This window comes from Balaenoptera ricei, chromosome 2 (assembly GCF_028023285.1).
Source record: "Balaenoptera ricei isolate mBalRic1 chromosome 2, mBalRic1.hap2, whole genome shotgun sequence".
NCBI lineage: Eukaryota > Metazoa > Chordata > Mammalia > Artiodactyla > Balaenopteridae > Balaenoptera > Balaenoptera ricei.
In genome coordinates, this window is record NC_082640.1 from 6630996 (window position 1) to 6653744 (window position 22749).

At 36.9% G+C, this 22749-nt stretch overlaps 1 protein-coding gene across 3 annotated transcripts in view; it reads left to right on the top strand.

Annotated features, from left to right (window-relative positions):
* Positions 1 to 22749, top strand: part of MINDY3 (MINDY lysine 48 deubiquitinase 3) — a 99105-nt gene that overhangs the window by 27657 nt on the left and 48699 nt on the right. For all 3 annotated transcript variants that reach the window (XR_009501058.1, XM_059915279.1, XM_059915280.1), the window contains 2 exons: positions 12011 to 12081; positions 17170 to 17250. Coding sequence is in view for 2 of the 3 variants with exons in the window: in XM_059915279.1 (XP_059771262.1) it covers positions 12011 to 12081; positions 17170 to 17250 (152 nt within the window). In the remaining variant the exon portion in view is untranslated. The remainder of the gene's footprint in view (positions 1 to 12010; positions 12082 to 17169; positions 17251 to 22749) is intronic.

Consider the following 22749-nt stretch of genomic DNA (forward strand, 5'->3'; position numbering starts at 1 on the left):
AAATTATAATTAAAGAGTTACTAGTTTTATAAATCTTTAGGCAAGCTGCTTTACTTCTCTTGGCTAGTAGGGAGGTAATATCTTCCTCAAAGGGTTGTTAGATTGTAAAGACTAAGATTAAATTTCTAAAATGCCTCAACTGGCCCATGGGAAGAACTTGGCTTTCCCTCAAAAGAGGAAAACAAGAACATGCACACAAATAACTATAATGTGAGGTAAAATGAAGCATGTTGAAATAAAGTGTTACAGAATTCAGGGGAAGGAGAAAACCTTTGGGATAGGTGGAGAGCCATAAAGTAAGAGTTACCCTTTTAATGGGGCCACGTGGAATGAGAGAGAGGGAAAAATATAGGTTGTGTCTACAGGGACAGGGAGACAGATGAGTCTGATTAGAGCAGTGTATCTTAATCCTGACTCTGCGTTATCACTCAGGGTGCCTAAGAGTAAGTCAGTGCTCAGGCCCCAGCTGAGAGTAAATAAACAAATTAGAATTCCTAGGTAGTGGGGTCTGGACATGGATCATTTTAAAATTACCCCTAGATGGTTTTAATGTGCAGCCAGTTTTGAAGAGACAAGAGCATTGGCTTCTGTGAAGGAGACAGTGGGGGGGAAGATCATAAACGTAGGGCTGGGTAAGAACCCAGAGGATCTTGATTGGAAGAAGTTTAAACATTAGCTGGCAAACATTGGGAAGACAGTCATTGAAGGCATTTAAACAGAGCAATAACGTAAGACACAAGATAAGAACACTAATCTGTCAGCTTGTAGAATGCATTGGAATGGGATGGGATGACAAGTCGAAAGCTATAGCACATAGTCAAGACAGCTGGGAGGTAACGAGATGCAATAGGCACGGCAAAGGAAGAGAAACAGAGCCACTAGGATTTGGGTACTTTGTGCTAAGCAGTATGTTTTGGATATGTATCTTCTCAACCTCAATATATACCGGTAAGAAAACTGAGGCTCACATAATTTAGTAATTTGCCCAGTGTCCAACGGCAGGCATACACAGCTTTTGACCACAGCCAAGGCCTGCGCTCAGTCCCCCGTAGCACATTCTCCTCCTGGACCACTCTTCCTCTGTGAAAGAGCCTACAGGAAAGTAGAATTTGTAGAATTCAGCTATGAACTAGACAGATGAGGGTAAGGTACAAATAACCAATAGGTTTTCAAATAAAGTTTATGAATAAATGAACACGTGAAAGAAACATCATGGGAAGTCAGCTTTAAGTCACTGTGTATGTTTTGGTGACAGAAAACAATCCTTTTCCTCAAGTATTTCATTTTCTTTCAAGAGCAGTTACAACTGTCTTAACGACTGTTAAGAATGCCCATTATGCAGCAGTGACAAACAGTATTTTAACAATGCCAAGCTCTGTTCTTAGTATTTAATGACTGTCTTTTTTTTTTTTTTTTCCCCGTTTTCTCACTTCGTTCTTATAACTACTCTATGAAGGTCATAGAATAAAGGCAAGTAAGGCACCAAATTGAGTATCTTGCTTCATCCATACGGTTTAGTAAACAGCAGAGCTGGGATTTCAACCACAGTAGTCTGGTTCCCGCAACCAGCATACTTAATCATCATGATATACAGCCTCTTACACTATACGTAACAGAGTCTTCAGTGTGAAAATAAATATGTAGGATGATGTGGACGAAGTTTATTTTATTAAGTTTCAGAGTAGCCCTGAGAGGTAGTTATTTGCCTCATTTATAGAGAGAAGCTGAGATTGAGAATTTAATCCAAAGATTTTTGTCCATGATACAGAGTTAGTGAATGAGCTGTGCTGTATCTCAATCAAGGTGAATGAGGGCTAGGAGTAGGCTATGAATTTAGCAATTAAAAGAGCAATATAGATGCTACCAGAAAACTCCTAGAGCTAATCAATGAATTTGGTAAAGTAGCAGGATACAAAATTAATGCACAGAAATCTCTTGCATTTCTATACACTAATGACGAAAAATCTGAAAGTGAAATTAAGAAAACACTCCCGTTTACCATTGCAACAAAAAGAATAAAATATCTAGGAATAAACCTACCTAAGGAGACAAAAGACCTGTATGCAGAAAATTATAAGACACTGATGAAAGAAATTAAAGATGATACAAATAGATGGAAAGATATACCATGTTCCTGGATTGGAAGAATCAACATTGTGAAAATGACTCTACTACCCAAAGCAATCTACAGATTCAATGCAATCCCTATCAAACTACCACTGGCATTTTTCACAGAACTAGAACAAAAAATTTCACAATTTGTATGGAAACACAAAAGACCCCGAATAGCCAAAGCAATCTTGAGAACGAAAAATGGAGCTGGGGGAATCAGGCTCCCTGACTTCAGACTATATTACAAAGCTACAGTAATCAAGACAGTTTGGTACTGGCACAAAAACAGAAATATTGATCAATGGAACAGGATAGAAAGTCCAGAGATAAACCCACACACATATGGTCACCTTATCTTTGATAAAAGAGGCAAGCATATACAGTGGAGAAAAGACAGCCTCTTCAATAAGTGGTGCTGGGAAAATTGGACAGATACATGTAAAAGTATGAAATTAGAACACTCCCTGACACCATGCACAAAAATAAACTCAAAATGGATTAAAGACCTAAGTGTAAGACCAGACACTATCAAACTCTTAGAGGAAAACATAGGCAGAACACTCTATGACATACATCACAGCAAGATTCTTTTTGACCCAGCTCCCAGAGAAATGGAAATAAGAACACAAATAAACAAATGGGACCTAATGAAACTTAAAAGCTTTTGCACAGCAAAGGAAACCATAAACAAGACCAAAAGACAACCATCAGAATGGGAGAAAATATTTGCAAATGAAGCAACTGACAAAGGATTAATCTCCAAGATTTACAAGCAGCTCATGCAGCTCAATAACGAAAAAACGAACAACCCAATCCAAAAATGGGCAGAAGACCTAAATAGACATTTCTCCAAAGAAGATATACAGATGGCCTACAGACACATGAAAGAATGCTCAACATCATTAATCATTAGAGAAATGCAAATCAAAACTACAATGAGATATCATCTCACACCGGTCAGAATGGCCATCATCAAAAAATCTAGAAACAATAAATGCTGGAGAGGGTGTGGAGGAAAGGGAACTCTCTTGCACTGTTGGTGGGAATGTAAATTGATACAGCCACTATGGAGAACAGTATGGAGGTTCCTTAAAAAACTACAAATAGAACTACCATACGATCCAGCAATCCCACTACTGGGCATATACCCTGAGAAAACCATAGTTCAAAAAGAGTCATGTACCAAAATGTTCATTGCAGCTCTATTTACAATAGCCAGGACATGGAAGCAACCTAAATGTCCATCGACAGATGAATGGATAAAGAAGATGTGGCACATATATACAATGGAATATTACTCAGCCATAAAAAGAAATGAAATGGAGGTATTTGTAACGAGGTGGATGGAGTTAGAGTCTGTCATACAGAGTGAAGTAAGTCAGAAAGAGAAAAACAAATACATTATGCTAACACATATATACGGAATCTAAGGGAAAAAAAAGCCATGAAGAACCTAGTGGCAAGACGGGAATAAAGACACAGACCTACTAGAGAATGGACTTGAGGATATGGGGAGGGGGTGGGGTGAGATGTGACAGGGTGAGAGAGTGGCATGGACATATATACACTACCAAATGTAAAATAGATAGCTAGTGGGAAGCAGCCGCATAGCACAGGGAGATCAGCTCGGTGCTTTGTGACCACCTAGAGGGGTGGGATGGGGAGGGTGGGAGGGAGGGAGATGCAAGAGGGAAGAGATATGGGAACATATTGTATATGTATAACTGATTAACTTTGTTATAAAGCAGAAGCTAACACACCATTTTAAGGCAATTATACTTCAATAAAGATGTTTAAAAAAAAAAAAAAAGCAATTTAGCTCTTTCCTTTAAAAGAGCAGTTGAGATAGAAGCCATATCATAAGGAGTCAGTATTTTAGCAGTGTAAGCAAGGAAACTTTGCTGGTGAAAGGATGGAAACAGGAGTTCATTGCCTGGTCAAAATAAGGCCAAGAGATGGGTATACACAGGTATTGTTTTAAGGGATGGAAGTCACCTAAATTGTTTGTTAGGAAGGGAACTGCTTTTAATAGAAGAGATAGTAAATGGAGTCAAGAGTAACAGTGACCTTGGAAAGATGCACAGTTCTTCTAAAACGGGAAGAAAGAATGTGTTGAGGAAAGAAAAAGGCATTTTGAAATATGCAAGATTTGAATTGGGAGAACTCTTGAGAGTTTGAAGTTGCTGAGAATGAGTGGACAGAGAAAGAGGCATATAAAGGAGAGAAAGAGTTTGAATCAACTGCTTTAAGAAGGAATATAAAGATGGATTATGAAAGAAGTTTTTAAATGTGCAATCAGAATTAAGAGCTGAGATGAGGTTACATAGAATTATTTAGAGTGGATCTAACCAGTAAAGCTTATAATTAGGCTTTTTCCTAGCAATAATCATCGATCTGGCGGTGGGAAAGAAAATGGACATTACGTGTTTATCCAGGAAAGGCCAAGAAGTTTCAATGAAAGATAAATGGGCAGTTTTCTCACCTTTATTTATAAAGGATATCAATGCTTGATCTGTCATATACATAGTAAATATTTTTTCCCCAGTTTGTCTTTTGCCCCTAGTTTATTTTTAATGAATGTTTAGATGGTACTACCATTTTTGGCTGTTACAAACAATTCTGCAGTGAACATTTTTGTATATATCTCTCTGTTCAAATTCAAGTATTCCTGTAGGATAGATTCCTAAAAGCAGAACGTATGTTAAAAAAATTTAGGTTTCTGGGGTTTTTTTTGTTTTTTGTTTTTAACTAAATGGATTATTGAGATGTAATTCACATACCTTATACCTTACACGTCTCCCATTTAAAATGTGCAAGCCACTGGTTTTAGTGTGTTCTTAAGTGTTGCACAGCCATCACCACATCAATTTTAGAACGTTCGTTTGTATTATCTCCGCAATAAGCCTTGAACCCATTAGCAGTCACTTCCCCAAAACCCTTAGCAGCCATTAATCTACTTCCTGTCTCTGTAGGTTTGCCTGTTCTGGACATTTCTGGTAACAGACTCATGTCTTTAATATCTGGTCTTCTGTACCAGCTTATTTCACTTAGCATAATGTTTTCAAGGTTCATCCATGTTTTAGCATGTACCAGCACTCAATTTTATTGAACAATATTTCATTGTATGGTTTATACCACATTTTCTTTTTTCGTTCATCAGTTGATGGACATTTGACTTGTTTCCACTTGGTTGTGATGAGTAATGTGGTTAGGAACATTTATGTACAAATGTTTGTGAGAATATGTTTTTATTTTTCTTTAGCCTCTTCCCAGGAGTGAAAATCCTGGGTCATATGATAATTCTGTGTTTACTTAACCTTTTAAGGAACACCTGTTAAACTTTGATAGATAATGCCAAATTACCTTCTAAAATTTGCTTTACCAACTAGAGAAGTATAAACTTATGCTTCCAGCATGTAGGAGAGTTCCCTGTTTTTCTGCATACTGGCCAACACTCAGAGCTCTCCCTCTTTAATATTTTGTCCATCAGTTTATTGACACCTGGTAGCCTATTTTGATTCACGTTTCTCTGATTCCTAGTGAGGCTGCACTTGATCATCTTTTCATATGTTTCTCAACTTGCAGTGTTTCTTCTTCTGGGAATTGTCTCTTTCTATCTTTTGGCATTTTCAGGGGAGAGGTTATTTATTTTCTTTTATTTACAATTTCTAGGGATGCTTTATAAATTCTTTGTTCTTTGTGTGTTAAATCTGTGTTGCAAATATTTTCTCTCAGCCTTTTCTGTCTTCTTTAACTTTGCCACTGGTATCTTTTATATACCAAAGCTTTTCATTTTTATGAGATTAAATCATTTGATCTCTTCTGTTATGGCTTTTGTTTTTAAAGTTTTTCCTTGTATCTGTTTTATGTTTCTCCTACCCAAGATTAAAACTAATACTCTAGTATTTTCTTCAAATGCTTTTGTAGACTTTTTTTTTTAAGTGTTTAGCTCATTAATCCATCTGATTATTTATTTATGAGTGGTATGAAGTAGGGATCTACCTTTTTACTTTTTCCCAAAGAATTTCCTAATAGCCTAATTCCAGTCAATTCTCCACAGATATGAAACACCTGCTTTATCAAATAACAGATTTTCCCATAGGTATGAGTCATTTTTTGGAGTCTTCTATTCCACTAATCTATTTGTGAGTTCTTCTGCCAAAACTACACCATTACATAGTTATGTAATACACTTTGATATTTATTAGCACGTTCCCTAATATTGTACTTTTTCAAATTTATCATGGTCCTTTCCATACTATCTATTCCAATTAAATGCTTTTCCAGCTTTTTAATTTCTAGTTTTAAGAAATCTCTAAACATTTTGCTTGAGGTTACAGTAAATTTGTATATTATTTTAGAGAACTGACATCTTTATAATATTAGGTCTTCCCATCTAGATAGTTTTTTATATCTTTAAATGAAAGTATATATTGTTGATCATATAGTTCTTGAATTCATGTACATTATTCTACCTCAGTTGTTAAAACTAGCTTTTGCTTCTGCCATGGAGTACAAATAAAACTGCAATAGAACTAATCACTGAATTCATTCTTGCCCACGCCTTAGTCCTTCACAGTAACTAGCCTGGTATTTTAAACACTAAATCAGATCATGATATTCTCTCACTTAAAACCATTCAATAGCTGGCTTCCCCATGCACTTAAAAGAAAATCCAAACTTCTTAGCAAGGTCTTAAAATCCTTTTGTGGTCTGGCCCCTATTAACCTGCCAGATATCTTCATTTTTACTGTTGGCTGTATTTTGAGCTGAGGTTTTCTTTGATTTTATTTTCCCATAGATCAGTCTTCCCATGGCCTCCTTTCTTTCTTAAACAAATCCCTCAGCATTTGCATACCCTCTCTTTTTTTTATGTATTGTACATTTATTGCTTTCATATGTTTATTTGATGATTATTTTTATTTTAATGTTTTCTTCATTTTATGGGATTGAAATAGAGTCAGGTCTTATAAATCAGAAACCCACATTCTTTGTTTCTTTTTTCTTTTGATAGAAATCACTATGGCAGTCCTTCCAGGCATAGTTAATTGAAAGCTGATAGACTCATGATACATAGACAGTAAGAGAATCTAAACTCTAAAGATTAAGATCATTTTGAAATTTTCATTTTTTTTTTTTTAAACTTTGGGTTTATTTATTTATTTATTTATTTATGGCTGTGTTGGGTCTTCGTTTCTGTGCGAGGGCTTTCTCTAGTTGCGGCAAGTGGGGGCCACTCTTCATTGTGGTGCGCGGGCCTTTCATTATCGCGGCCTCTCTTGTTGCGGAGCACAGGCTCCAGACGCGCAGGCTCAGTAATTGTGGCTCACGGGCCTAGTTGCTCCGCGGCATGTGGGATCTTCCCAGACCAGGGCTCGAACCCGTGTCCCCTGCATTGGCAGGCAGATTCTCTACCACTGCGCCACCAGGGAAGCCCTAAAATTTTCATATTTTTAAGTAATTAATGTGAATTGCAATTAGTGGCCAGGTGCTATACAAATTCGAAACGTATTTGGTTTATCAGAATTTATGTGAGGAAAGATCACAAGTGCTCCTTTTCTCCAAATTCTATTAGTTGTAAAAATATATTAAGTTAGCTGGAACTAAGTTGCCAGACAAAATGCAGTACTCCCATTTAAATTTGAATTTCAAATAATCATTTTTAGTGTAAGTATGTCCCATTCAGTATTTGGAATATACTTATACTGAAAAATTATATTTCGTATCTGAAATTTATATTTAACTGGACATCTTGTGTTTTTATTTGCTAGATCTGGCAACCCTGGCTAGCTGCCAACTCTGTAGCAACCTGACTTCTCAGGAATATGACAGACAGCTAATAAGGGGGTTTTAAAAAGCTCCTCACTTTAAAAATAGATTTCACAAAGTTTATGGCTCAAATTGCATGTACCTTTACCTATAAGTGAGAAAACCAAGCCTTTTTCTGTATTTTATTGTTTTTTATTTGAGGTATTCTAACGTCCTTAAAGTCCTTTTTTTTTTTTTTTTTCCATATTTTTAACTATAGATTCTTTACCTTACTTACTCAAGGACCCTACATAATCTCACCCCAGCTTAATTTTTCAGCCATCATGAACCTGTGCTTGAACAGAATCATGCTGCTTGCTTTCATTTCTTTGTTCATGCCCCTCCCTGTGCCTGAAGACCTGTATCCCTCGAATCTGTGCTTGTCCGGTCCTTCAGCTTGCCCTTCGTGGGCCCTCCCTTCCCCGGGGCACTTCCTCATTCCCACAGCTGCAGGTCGTCCGTCCTGCCTCTGAGCACTTTGCCTTCATGGCACGTACCACATTCTACTTTGGTTTTTTTGGTGGGGGGGGGAGGGGTTGAATTTTTTTAACTGTAGCAAGAACATTTAACATGAGATCTATCCTGTAACGAATTTTTAAGTATGGTATTAACTATAGGTACAAGATTGTGCAGCAGATCTTTACAACTTATTCATCTTACATAACTGAAACTTTCTGTCTGTGGAATAGCAGCTCCCTGTCTCCTCCTCCTCCCAGCTCCTGGCAACCACCATTGTACTCTTGGCTTCTATGAGTTTGACTATTTTAGAAACCTCATCTAAGTGGAATCATGCAGTATTTCTCCTCCTGTGACTGGCATATGTCACTTAGCATAAGGTCCTCGAGGTTCATACATGTGCACATATAATAAGATTTCCTTCTTTTGTAAGCCTGAATAATATTCCATTGTATGGATATTGCACAGTTTCTTTATCCATTTATTTGTTGCTAGACATTTAGGTTGTTTCGGTTTCTCAGCTATTGTGAACAGCGCTGCAGTGAGCATGGGAATGCAGATATCTCTTTGAGATCCTGATTTCATTCTTTTGGACTAAATACACCGAAGTGGAACTGTTGGATCATACGGTGGTTCTATTTTTAATTTTTTGAGGACCCTCCATCCTGTTTTCCGTTTTAGATCCGCACCAACAGTGTACAAGGATTCAGATTCTACTCACCCTCCCCAGCGTTTATCTTTTGTGTTCTTGAGAATGCTTAGCCTAACATTGTGGTTTCAGTTTGCACCTCTCTGACGATCGGTGATGTTCAGCATCTTTCCATATACCGTGGCCATTTTGTGTATTCTTTAGGGAAATGTCTAAGTCCTTTGCCCAGATTTTTTTGTTTTGGCGTCTTGTTTTGTTTTCTGGGTGATTTGGTCTTTTGCAGCTGAGTTGTAGGAGTTCCTTACATATTGTGGATATCAACCCCTCATCAGATACCTGGTTTGCAGAGAGGCTCTTTGCTCTTCGTCTTCATATTCCCAGTGGTACCTTTGTGCCCTACACGGTGCTTAGCATTGTTCTTTTCCGTGCTTGGCACCCAGAGCGTGTTTGTTAAATAAATGTAGTGAAGTTGTCTGCTTTCCAAGTCAGCGTCAAGTTTGAAAGGCCCAAGAAGGACCTCTGTAGACACCCTGACAGTAGTGAGAAGTGGTAGTTGGGAGTGGAGGAGAAGGGTATAAAAAAGCAAACTCAGGAATATGAAACTCTGCATTTAGGTACAGTGCCACTGACTGAACAGCAGGGTTGATAGACACTCACCAGGATTAGTCTTAAACGCTAGGCTAAGAAAACGAAGTTAGAAAATTCTGAAATGTAATGACATGATTATTAGAATTTTCTGCAAATGTAAGCGGACTTCTTTGACACGTATTAATTCTCTTATAACTAAATTCTGTAAGTTTTAATATGAGGATAGTATATCCTCACTATAATTACAACTTTGTACGATAATAAATATTCTTAATGATGCACTTTAGCCATCAAAAGAAGATAAAAGTTATAAGTACATGTCCTGTTCAAGGAAATAGGAGTTAACACATTTTAAAAATGCTACCATTCAAACAACATACCTAAACATGTGATTACTGACCTAATCTAAACAATTCATTATTCAAGAATTATGAACAGCTAATTTGCTATATTTAGTAGCATGATATTATTATAAATATACTAGTCTAGACATTTGTTTACAATTCTAAGGAAATAGATGATGTAGTATCAAGTTGTAACACTAGGTGGTGGTAACTGATTTTAGAAATTAAAGTGTGAAAATGTTTCTTAACATGTATTCTTTGAACTTGAAAATATTTAGTGCTGCTTACATTTCGGAAGGAAGAGGAGGAAACAATTTGAAAGGCTGTGGAGTACCATCTCTGCCTATTTGGGCTGCTCACCCTCACTTCCTCTTTTTCCTTTGAATGCTATAATTCAATGATTCTCAGATTTTTTGGTCTCATGACCTTTACACTATTAAATATAGTGAGGATCCCAAAAAGCTTTCGCTTATTTGGTTTATAAGAAAATAATAATCATTGAGTTTTTTGTTAAAAATTAAGACAGAAATTTTAAAAGATGTATTCATTTTAAAATTACTTTAAATATAAATATTTTTAATTAAACTATCTTCCCAAATAAGAAAAAAATTTAGTAAGAAGAGTGACATTGTTTTAAAATTTTGCCAGTCCCTTTAATGTCTAGTTTTATTAGCAGACAGCTGGATTCTCATATCTGTTTATAGATTCAGTCTGTTGGGAAATAACGTATCAGTTAGCCTCTGGAAAACCCCACTATACACTCACAAGAGAGTAAGAGTGAAAAAGACAATTAACGTCTTCTCATGTAAATCATTTCGGTTTCATGTAGTCTCTAAAAGGGACTTAGGCATCCCTAAGGATCGTACCCAAAATTTGGGAACTATTGCTGTGTCTTCTCTGCCTGTAAGAAGTTTGTGAAAAAATACAAACTATATATATACGTGCCTTCTATTAATTTTGAATTTACAAATCTTAAAGCTTAAACAACAAGTTCTTGGTTTACACCATCTGGATGTTGTACTTCAGGATACACAGTAAAATATTTACAACAAAAGCAAATAAGTTGATATTATTACATTAATTGATAAGAAAAGCATAATATCCTAATAGGAAAATGGATGATATATAACCAGATGGTAAAAAGGATGTAGAGTTATATATACATTGTGTTTACAGTGGACATAATTTTTAACCGGAAAAAAACATGCTTTTTAGAAATATGTGTGGACCCAAATTACTATTATAGTGGTTCTCTAGCTAGAAGTCCTAATGGCGCCTCAATCCTAGCTTGTCTAAAACCAAACTCATGTTCTCTCTTCACGCCACTTTAGAACCTACTTCTTCTTAATTCTTTCTCTTAGTTAATCACCATTTATCAGGTTCCCCAGGCTAGAAACCTTTAAGGAAGGTTTCAAGGAAGATACATTCCTTCCTTTCAAGGAAGATACATTGATTTATCATACTTCTTTGCCATTTCTTCTGCTTTGAATTTTCTTCTTATCCTCTTCTTGGCCTGGAAATTCCTACATATGCTACAAGATTCAACTCAGATGTTACCACTTGTGTACACCTTCCCTAACACAGTAAGCAGATGCTTTAATACTACTGTAAGATGTGTGTGTTCATATAAACAGAGAGCACAGGGTTTTTCATCTGTCTCCTTTGATAAGCTCTTAGCCTTTTTAAAGCAGTACTGTGTTCTGTTCATCTTTATTTCCCCAGTCTTAAGCATGCTGCTTGTGTTTGTTTATAGAAGAGAGGAATGGTATCAAATGTCCATCAAAAGTTAACATTGAATATAAAGTTTTATAAATATATTTAATGTGCATCTGAAGGATCACATTACCCACTACCTAATTTAATGGTATTTTATAATGAGTAGTACTGTCATGATGACTTGATGTGAACTCTTAATAAATATATGCTGGGCTTTAAAGTTTTGAGTAAAAGAAAAAGTTCTGGTGTAGAATATATATATATGTGTACATATATATTTACATTGAAGTGCTTCTCAGATTTATATGCTAATGCAATGCTAACTTTTTTGTTGCAGAACTTCTTGGTATACATGAACAAGCAGCTGTAGGATTCTTAACACTAATGGAAGCGTTGAGATACTGTAAGGTAAGTTGATTTTTAAGGTACTTTGAATGGTTTTTATTCACATGTCCACTGTTGCAGAGAGCATTTTTCTCCCATGACAACATATTTTAGCTTACTACTGACAGTGTGTACTCTCAGTTCTTTTCTGACCTCCCTTCCTGAACTGACAGGCTTATCAAGGATGGAGTTAAACTGGCTGATCATGCTGAGTCTCCTTATTTTTTGAGGCTTGTTCCTTTTTGAGGGTCGGGGGCAGAACCCAGCATGAAATAATTTATAAAAACAGATATCCATCATCGAATATAAATATAGTTTTGGGTAAACTGAGTGGAAGGAATGCCGTGTTTGTTCCTCACTAACAGTATGCTTAGCTGAAACAACTGATAATACTTTATCAGGCAAAGAAAGAGAATTTGCTAAATGCCTGAAATTCTAACTTGTCTTTTTCATCTGAAAACTGATTTCGCACTAAAAAACAAAATCCAAGCATTTCACGGCATTAAACTCTAACACATGTGCTAGAATTAGGAACTGCCATGAAACTCTCGTTTTTTGATATATATTTCATAGCTTTCCTGCACAAACTGAAATAACTATTGGATATTCCAAATAGTTTTAAATGGAGTTTAAATCGTTAATGATTTGCGCTTAATAAGATGTGCTGATTTTGGGGAAAGAAAGAAGTAGATCTCATATTCTTTTCCATTTTAGAATGGTGGTTCCATAGCAGTGGTTCTGGTGGTGATTATTTTTAGTAACAATAACAGTGCCTTTCTTTCTTTTTTCCTTTCTTCCTTCCTCCCCTCCCTTTCTTTTTTACCAGGCAGCATTCCTCTTTCATGACAACACTTGGACAGGGGTGACACGGATATGATAATCAAATAGGTGTCATCCTGCCCTTATTCATTAGTAGTAATTGCACAGTCAAACAGTAGCAACTCATATTTTCAGTGACTTTAATTACACAAGTAAAAGCTATTCTGAGGCAGCCTAGCGACCAGAGAATCAAACTGCGTCTCCTCCTCCCCAACACACCCACAGACGTTCATATTCCTAAAAGTGTGTGTGCACATTAAAAAATGGTAACCACATAGAGACGATGGATTTGTTACTTAGCTTGATTATGGTGATCTTTTTACGGTGTATACATATATCAAAGTATCAAGTTGTGCACCTTAAATACATACAATTTTTGTATGTCAAAGATACATCAGTGAAGCTGTTTTCTAAAAAGTGTGTGGTGTGTGATTTGCAGGCAGATAGGGTGTGAAGATGGTATATTTTGAAATCTTCACCCTGTGGCCTTAAGGCCCTGATGGTCTGGATTCTGTCTGTCCTTGCGGAGTTGCGTTGCACTCTCTCCATTGCTGGTCTCCTGTCAGTTTTTCATACACGCCAGGCCCTTTCCTGCCTGATGAGCCTTCGTACTTCCTTCATATCTGCCTGGAATACTCCAGCTCTTAAATGGATGGCTCACTCTCTCCTTCAGACTCTACTTCAGACTGTGCCTCGAAGACCCTTTCCTGGACCATTCCCTCAGTGACTCTTTTTCACATTATTTCATAAGAATAATTACTTTGCAGTGATCTTTTTTATTGATTTAGTTATCTTTTTCTAATCTTGAATTTGTTTTTCTGTTGTCCCTAATGGCATATAAACTCTTTGAAGGCAGGCACATTGTCTTTCTGGGTACATATTAGATGCTCAGTCAATATTTGTTGAATGAATGAGCAGACAATTTCACCAGAATTGTAATTTTCAAAATATGTGCATTTGCTTTTCTGTAACTGTTAGAACAGAGGAATGTCTGTTTTATCCCCAAGGTCTTAGTGGGAAGTCATTAGCTGCTGTATATTCTCCTGTTACTCCAGTATTATTGCTCTAGTGCCAACCTAGTGTTACTGCTGTAGGGTTCTAGGAGTAACTATGGTGTTTTCTAGGTTTAAAGGTATTTTTAATGGTGGGATACAGCACGCTGATACTCAGATAGATGAAAGGCAGAATTCTGTGACCTACAGCTCCAAACAAGAGAATGCTACCAGGCAGGGCCAAGAAGAGAATTATACCTGGGGACAAGGCAACAGCTGCAGCCCTAGGGAGCAGCTTACGTGTGGAAATCGGGATGGAGTGAGCTGGGTCGCCTGGGCTCCCTGTGACCTGGCTGGTTTGAATGGTCTGGGTGAGCTCTGGGCTCGGGAGTTGTCCCTTGTCTGGGGCCTGGCTCCAGAGCGATTAGGGCCACGCAGAGTGGCCTGGGGCGGGGAGACATGTTGGGAGGTGGCTGGGGTTTGGACTTACGAGCTGTCTTCTTTAAGGGAATTGACCAGCCCCCAGTCAGGGCCTCAAAGCTGAGTTAAGACAGCATTAAAGAAACAAAACAGAAACAAAAAAACACTCTCTCTTACACTCTGGTGCTCATCTGTATATAACTGTAGATATCCTTCTGAAAATATATATACGTTCACTTATCATCATTTAGAGAAATGGCGTTAAGGGAATAATTGTGTTTGTAATTAGTTGTGTGAATCTGAACATCTCCCTATTCTTTGATAGTGTAGCAAATTGGCCTTTAGAATTGAAATTAACATTTTCATATCATTTTGATCATATCTGTTCATTAAGACAAATGAAACAGTCTCTCTCACTGGCTCTCTAGTTCTCTCTCTCTCTCTTTCCCTCTCCTGCCCCTGTATGCGTGCGCGCGCGAGATAAAAGGTGACTGAGCGCTTTTGGCTGTGCACCTTTTAAAAAACTCATATATAACTCATGCATAAAATTCACCATTTTAAAGTGTGTTATTGAGTGGTTTTTCGTACATTCATAGGGCTGTGCCATCATGACCACTATCTAATTTCAGTATGTTTTACTCGCTCCAAAAAGATCCTGTAAACCAGGGGTCCCCAACCCCCAGGCCGCACGGCAGGAAGTAAGCGGCGGGTGGACGAGCGAGCGAGGCTTCATCTGCGGCTCCCCGCTGCCCCCCATCGCTCGCATCACCGCCTGAGCCACCCGCCCCCCACCACTGCCCTGCAGCCCCGGTCCATGGAAAAACTGGCTTCCACGTAACCGCTCCCTGGTGCCAGACAGGTTGGGGACCGCTGCTCTAAACCCTTTAGCTGTCACCTCCTCCTTCCTCCCCAGCCCCTGGCAACTTTCTGTCTCTGCAGTTTTGCCTGTTTTGGACATTTCATTTAAATGGAATTCTACAGTATGTGGCCTTTAGTGTCTGGCTTCTTTCACTTAGCATAATGTTCTCAGTGTTCATTCATGTTTTAACATGTATGAGTACTTCATTCCTTTGTATGACCAAATAATATTCTATTGTATGATATATCAGTTTATATCAGTTTCATTTTTCTATTTATCAGTTGATGGACATTTGGCTTGTTTCTGATTTTTGGCTATTATGCATAATACTGCTATGAACATTAATGTGTAAGTCTTTTGTGAGCATGTTTTTATTTGTCTTGAGTGTATACCCAGGAATGAAATTACTTGGTCATATGGTAATTATGTACGTAGCTTTTGGAGGAACTGTCAAGCTGTTTTCCAAAGTGGTTGCTCCATTTATGCTGCCTTTTATTTATTTTCCTTATTACAAACACTTCGTGAGCTCAGCACTCATTTACCCTTCGATCCCACTGTTTGTAATTTTATCCTCATGTTTTACTTCTACCTTAAACTCACACACATATATATACACACACACTTTTTCGAAAAGAGAAGTTAAACAGCACCTAAACTTTTCACCACAAGAGGCAGCGTGATGTAATAGAAAGCTGCCACATGAGGAGTTATACAACCTGAGCTTTAACCCCAGCTCTGTACTAGTTAGCTGTCTGAATTGAGGCCAAGCACAGGTCCTGCGGAGTTCGCAGCTTCCTTATGTAAAGTGGAAGGCCTTGCACTGAACACCTCTAAAATCCCTTCCCTCTGAACTGTGCCCAGAGCTTCTCCTGTGTCTTTGTCCTTTTGCTGCTAACGCTTTTCTGTTGTCCGCAAACCGTCCTTCCTCCTCTGCTGGGTCACCACTGCCGTTAGCACAGCGCTCATCCCTCCATCGCAGGTCAGAGATACTAGCTTTACGATCCCGAATACAAAAGAGCACCTGCCTCTTTCCCACTTCCCTCCTCATGATAGCAGGCAGGTCCAAAGGGTGGTTGAAAGCCGGGCACCAGAGCAGGGCTTTTGGCTGCTTAGGGGCGAAGAGTTGGCCCTGACCGCTGCGGGCAGCCACTTGGAATTTTCCCGTTCTAGGGAGTCTGTGTGAGAAAAGAAAAGTCAGCAAATGTGATTGGTAAGGTTAGTTGTTTTTCAGTCAGTCTTTGTCCATCTAAGAGTGTGGATGGTTAATGTGAACATGGTCAGGTTTCATAAGTCTGTTGAATTTTAAGCTTTTTTTCCGTCTGTCACGCACAAAAAAATGATACTCTCAAATTTTGGGTACTGTCATTTTTATATTAAATATATAACCTCGAAGGCAGGCTATAAAGTATAACTTCTTACGTATTTTAAAGAGACTTAATACTGTAAAACTTTGAATTTACTTCCTACCATGAAGAATCAAATGACAGGATTCTTTTATATTCTTAAATGTTTGGGAGTGTGTGTTTTGCTTTAGAGAGATTACTGTGTTGCCCCAGGTTCTTTGGAGACAGAATGTTCTTAAGGTTTTTCCCCTTATTTATTCATATATCTACTCACTTGTTAATTTATAATTATTTTCCTGATAAAGTAATTGTTGTCAAGTTTATAGTTTTAGGGTTTGAGATACCAAGCTGAAATTCTAGAAGTGGTCATTTTATCTAGGATCTTTAGTGAAACCTGAAAATGATTGTTAGAGCTAAACTAATTCTTTTTAGCTGTGTTAAATCTGTTATTATTCTTCTAGTGGAAAGGTGCAGTACAAACTTAGCCCTGACAGTCTTTATAACATGCATTTTTACACTTAGCATTTGACCATTATGGGTAAGGCATTCTGGCACAATCCATTATTCCCGTTAAATATGAATTAGACACTTCAGTTATGCTTCAAATATTCGTTGGCAGATATTTAACAGGCAGTATAAAATTTTCATTTGTTTATTTATTTTGCTACATTTGTTCTAGGTTGGTTCTTACTTGAAATCTCCAAAATTCCCTATTTGGATTGTTGGCAGTGAAACTCACCTCACCGTATTTTTTGCCAAGGTATGCTTATAGCAGGATTTTTTTTTTTTTTTGGTAAGTATGACATCAGGCAAACAAGTAATATAAGTCCATGTTTAGTTTGGATCTTTGTACAGACTTCAGTGTATTCCCACTGTGAAGTGGATTGTTTCAAAATCTAAAAAATTAATACTAAAGGACATACTGTTGTACTGCTTTGGTTTTGGAATCATTTCAGTAAAATCAGTCATGATTTAGTTATAATTTCTTTATCTTTTCCAACTTTAGAACTTTGGCTTTTGATTTTTTTCAGAAATCACTTGTGTTATGGTGAAAATAATTGAAATTAAATGTTTTGGGTTACTCTTTTGTAGAGAGGATAAAAATCTAACTTACGTGACATAAAATAGTTTTAGTTATAACATCTAGGAAAAAGCATTTGAAAATCTATTAATAGTTCAGTGGTATAGAAGTCAGTTGCTCTTTCAGGATGGAATATTTCCTACAGTTTTAGTATATACAATATTACAGTATTGAAATAGATTAAATACATTTGCATATGTTTGTTATAAAATTCTTGCAACAAAACTGTTGCTAAATCCCAGCCTTTATAATATTTCTTTTTCCACAGTCGAGTGGTTAAGAACCTTGAAGTTAGAATCCCAGCCATGCCACTTCCTAACATGGGGCAGCCTCTTCCCCCATGTCTTTAAAATAGGGATTAATAATAGTGCCTTGCTCTTAGGACTGTTGTCAGGCTTAAATATTAAACAATTAGCAGTACCTAGTACAAGTTAAATGCCCAGTAAATCTTAGCTGTTGTCACCATCATCATTGCCGTTTTCATTATTCTGCATTTACTAAACATTTCTGGTATGCCTACGTAGAGTTGCTAGATGTTGGACTAAAGGAAGAAAATATATAATTATATTTTTGACGTTTCTTAATTCTGTTGCACTTTCCTGATTACTCAACGTGCTTTTTCAGCTTGTACTTGTTGGAGTACTTTATTTGTGTCTGTAAGAAGTATGAATTGTATAAATTGTACCAAAGACTGAACTGACAGTGCTAAGTTTTGTGGATCTATTTCATTATTTATTACTGTATTCACTTTTATTGTGCTGGCAAACGTCCAGCTAGTGGATTTAGTGAAAGATACATACTTACCTTTCCTTAAACAGGGAAAGCTATAAAATACAACTGTAAGAGTACAGACCGTACTGATTGGTTACATTTCGTCTGACAGCTTTTGCTATATATTTTCCTCCTGAAGTAGAGAGGAAGAAGTTAAAAGCAAATGTAAACTACAGAACCTAAACAACTAATTCCTGCCTGAGGATTTCATCATTTGACTCATTTTAGTGTCAAGTGTTATAAATTTCCAGAAAAGGAAATCAGTTCCAATTCACATACAGAAATGTATTTTCAAGCCAATTATTATTTTTATCACCAACCCTATTCTTTAACATTAGAAAAACTAATAAATTCTATCAAACTATATGTGTCAAATATAAAAGATAGTAAGATAAAAATATTTTAAACCTTAAATTTTATGATTGATATTTAAGAAATGATTTTGTTGTCAAAACAGCAGAAGAGGTTTCACGGGAGGTTAATAGAAGGAACAGTGTCACTTGCGCTATGTAGATATGCAGACATTTTGTTTTCAAACATCGAAATGTTAGGTATGTTGAGAGAGTCATGGAAGTGAATGATACCCGCCTTTCTATGGAGTAGACACTCCTTACCTACCTGTCCTGGTATTCTTTGTTGTTCCCATAGCAGTGGGTCCATTGTGCTGTTGCATTTATCACATGATGCACCGTTGCTACTTCCCGCGCCTTTCTTTGTGTGGCTCGTGGTCAGCAGTGAGCCTTGTGTGGGGCAGGGACTCTCTCATTCATCTTCTTTTTTTTTTTTTTTTTTTTTTTTTTAACTAATCTGGAGGACTTATTTATTTATTTATTTATTTATTTTTTTTTGTAATGTCTGAAACATTTATATTAACATATTTCCATACATATTTCCATACAAATACAAATATAAGATTTTTAGAAATTTCATGTAATGTCTGAAACATTTATATTAACATGTTTCCATACAAATAACCCAATGAAAGTTTAGTATTAGTTGTTTGTTTTTTTATACTGCAGGTTCTTATTAGGCATCAGTTTTATACACATCAGTGTATACATGTCAATCCCAATCGCCCAATTCAGCACACCACCATCCCCACCCCACCGCAGTTTTCCCCCCTTGGTGTCCATATGTCCATTCTCTACATCTGTGTCTCAACTTCTGCCCTGCAAACTGGCTCATCTGTACCATTTTTCTAGGTTCCGCATACATACATTAATATACGATATTTGTTTTTCTCTTTCTGACTTACTTCACTCTGTATGACAGTCTCTAGATCCATCCACGTCTCAACAAATGACTCAATTTCGTTCCTTTTTATGGCTGAGTAATATTCCATTGTATATATGTACCACAACTTCTTTATCCATTCATCTGTTGATGGGCATTTAGGTTGCTTCCATGACCTGGCTATTGTAAATAGTGCTGCACTGAACATTCGGGTGCATGTGTCTTTTTGAATTACGGTTTTCTCTGGGTATATGCCCAGTAGTGGGATTGCTGGGTCATATGGTAATTCTATTTTTAGTTTTTTAAGGAACCTCCATATTGTTCTCCATAGTGGCTGTATCAATTTACATCCCCACCAACAGTGCAAGAGGGTTCCCTTTTCACCACACCCTCTCCAGCATTTGTTGTTTGTAGATTTTCTGATGATGCCCATTCTAACAGGAGTGAGGTGATACCTCATTGTAGTTTTGATTTGCATTTCTCTAATAATTAGTGATGTTGAGCATCTTTTCATGTGCTTCGTGGCCATCTGTATGTCTTCTTTGGAGAAATGTCTATTTAGGTCTTCTGCCCATTTTTGGATTGGGGTGTTTGTTTCTTTGATATTGAGCTGAATGAGCTGTTTATATATTTTGGAGATTAATCCTTTGTCCGTTGATTCATTTGCAAATATTTTCTCCCATTCTGAGGGTTGTCTTTTCGTCTTGTTTATGGTTTCCTTTGCTGTGCAAAAGCTTCTAAGTTTGATTAGGTCCCATTTGTTTATTTTTGTTTTTATTTCCATTACTCTAGGAGGTGGATCAAAAAAGATCTTGCTGTGATTGATGTCAAAGAGTGTTCTTCCTATGTTTTCCTCTAAGAGTTTTATAGTGTCCAGTCTTATATTTAGGTCTCTAATCCATTTTGAGTTTATTTTTGTGTATGGTGTTAGGGAGTATTCTAATTTCATTCTTTTACATGTAGCTGTCCAGTTTTCCCAGCACCACTTATTGAAGAGACTGTCTTTTCTCCATTGTATATCTTTGCCTCCTTTGTCGTAGATTAGTTGACCATAGGTGCGTGGGTTAATCTCTGGGCTTTCTATCTTGTTCCATTGATCTATGTTTCTGTTTTTGTGCCAGTACCATATTGTCTTGATTACTGTAGCTTTGTAGTATAGTCTGAAGTCAGGGAGTCTTGATTCCTCCAGCTCCATTTTTTTGCCTCAAGACTGCTTTGGCTATTCGGGGTCTTTTGTGTCTCCATACAAATTTTAAGATGATTTGTTCTAGCTCTGTAAAAAATGCCATTGGTAATTTGATAGGGATTGCATTGAATCTGTAGATTGCTTTGGGTAGTATACTCATTTTCACAATGTTGATTCTTCCAATCCAAGAACATGGTATATCTCTCCATCTGTTGGTATCATCTTTAATTTCTTTCATCAGTGTCTTATAGTTTTCTGCATACAGGTCTTTTGTCTCCCTAGGTAGGTTTATTCCTAGGTATTTTATTCTTTTTGTTGCAATGGTAAATGGGAGTGTTTCCATAATTTCTCTTTCAGATTTTTCATCATTAGTGTATAGGAATGCAAGAGATTTCTGTGCATTAATTTTGTATCCTGCAACTTTACCATATTCATTAATTAGCTCTAGCAGTTTTCTGGTGGCAGTTTTAGGATTCTCTATGTATAGTATCGTGTCATCCGCAAACAGTGACAGTTTTACTTCTTCTTTTCCAATTTGTATTCCTTTTATTTCTTTTTCTTCTCTGATTGCCGTGGCTAGGACTTCCAAAACTATGTTGAATAATAGTGGTGAGAGTGGACATCCTTGTCTCGTTCCTGATCTTAGAGGAAATGCTTTCAGTTTTTCACCATTGAGAATGATGTTTGCTGTGGGTTTGTCATATATGGCCTTTATTATGTTGAGGTAGGTTCCCTCTATGCCCACTTTCTGGAGAGTTTTTATCAGAAATGGGTGTTGAATTTTGTCAAAAGCTTTTTCTGCATCTATTGAGATGATCATATGGTTTTTATTCTTCAATTTGTTAATATGGTGTATCACATTGATTGATTTGCGTATATTGAAGAATCCTTGCATCCCTGGGATAAATCCCACTTGATCGTGGTGTATGATCCTTTTAATGTGTTGTTGGATTCTGTTTGCTAGTATTTTGTTGAGGATTTTTGCATCTATATTCATCAGTGATATTGGTCTGTAATTTTCTTTTTCTGTAGTGTCTTTGTCTGGTTTTGGTATCAGGGTGATGGTGGCCTCATAGAATGAGTTTGGGAGTGTTCCTTCCTCTGCAATTTTTTGGAAGAGTTTGAGAAGGATGGGTGTTAGCTCTTCTCTAAATGTTTGATAGAATTCACCTGTGAAGCCATCTGGTCCTGGACTTTTGTTTGTTGGAAGATTTTTAATCACAGTTTCAATTTCATTACTTGTGATTGGTCTGTTCATATTTTCTATTTCTTCCTGGTTCAGTCTTGGAAGGTTATACCTTTCTAAGAATTTGTCCATTTCTTCCAGGTTGTCCATTTTATTGGCATAAAGTTGCTTGTAGTAGTCTCTTAGGATGCTTTGTATTTCTGCAGTGTCTGTTGTAACTTCTCCTTTTTCATTTCTGATTTTATTGATTTGAGTCCTCTCCCTCTTTTTCTTGATGAGTCTGGCTAATGGCTTATCAATTTTGTTTATCTTCTCAAAGAACCAACTTTTAGTTTTATTGATCTTTGCTATTGTTTTCTTTGTTTCTATTTCATTTATTTCTGCTCTGATCTTTATGATTTCTTTCCTTCTGCTAACTTTGGGTTTTGTTTGTTCTTCTTTCTCTAGTTTCTTTAAGTGTAAGGTTAGATTGTTTACTTGAGCTTTTTCTTGTTTCTTTAGGTAGGCTTGTATAGCTATAAACTTCCCTCTTAGAACTGCTTTTGCTGCATCCCATAGGTTTTGGGTCGTCGTGTTTTCATTGTCATTTGTCTCTAGGTATTTTTTGATTTCCTCTTTGATTTCTTCAGTGATCTCTTGGTTATTTAGTAACGTATTGTTTAGCCTCCATGTGTTTGTCCTTTTTACGTTTTTTTCCCTGTAATTCATTTCTAATCTCATAGCGTTGTGGTCAGAAAAGATGCTTGATATGATTTCAATTTTCTTAAATTTACTGAGGCTTGATTTGTGACCCAAGATGTGA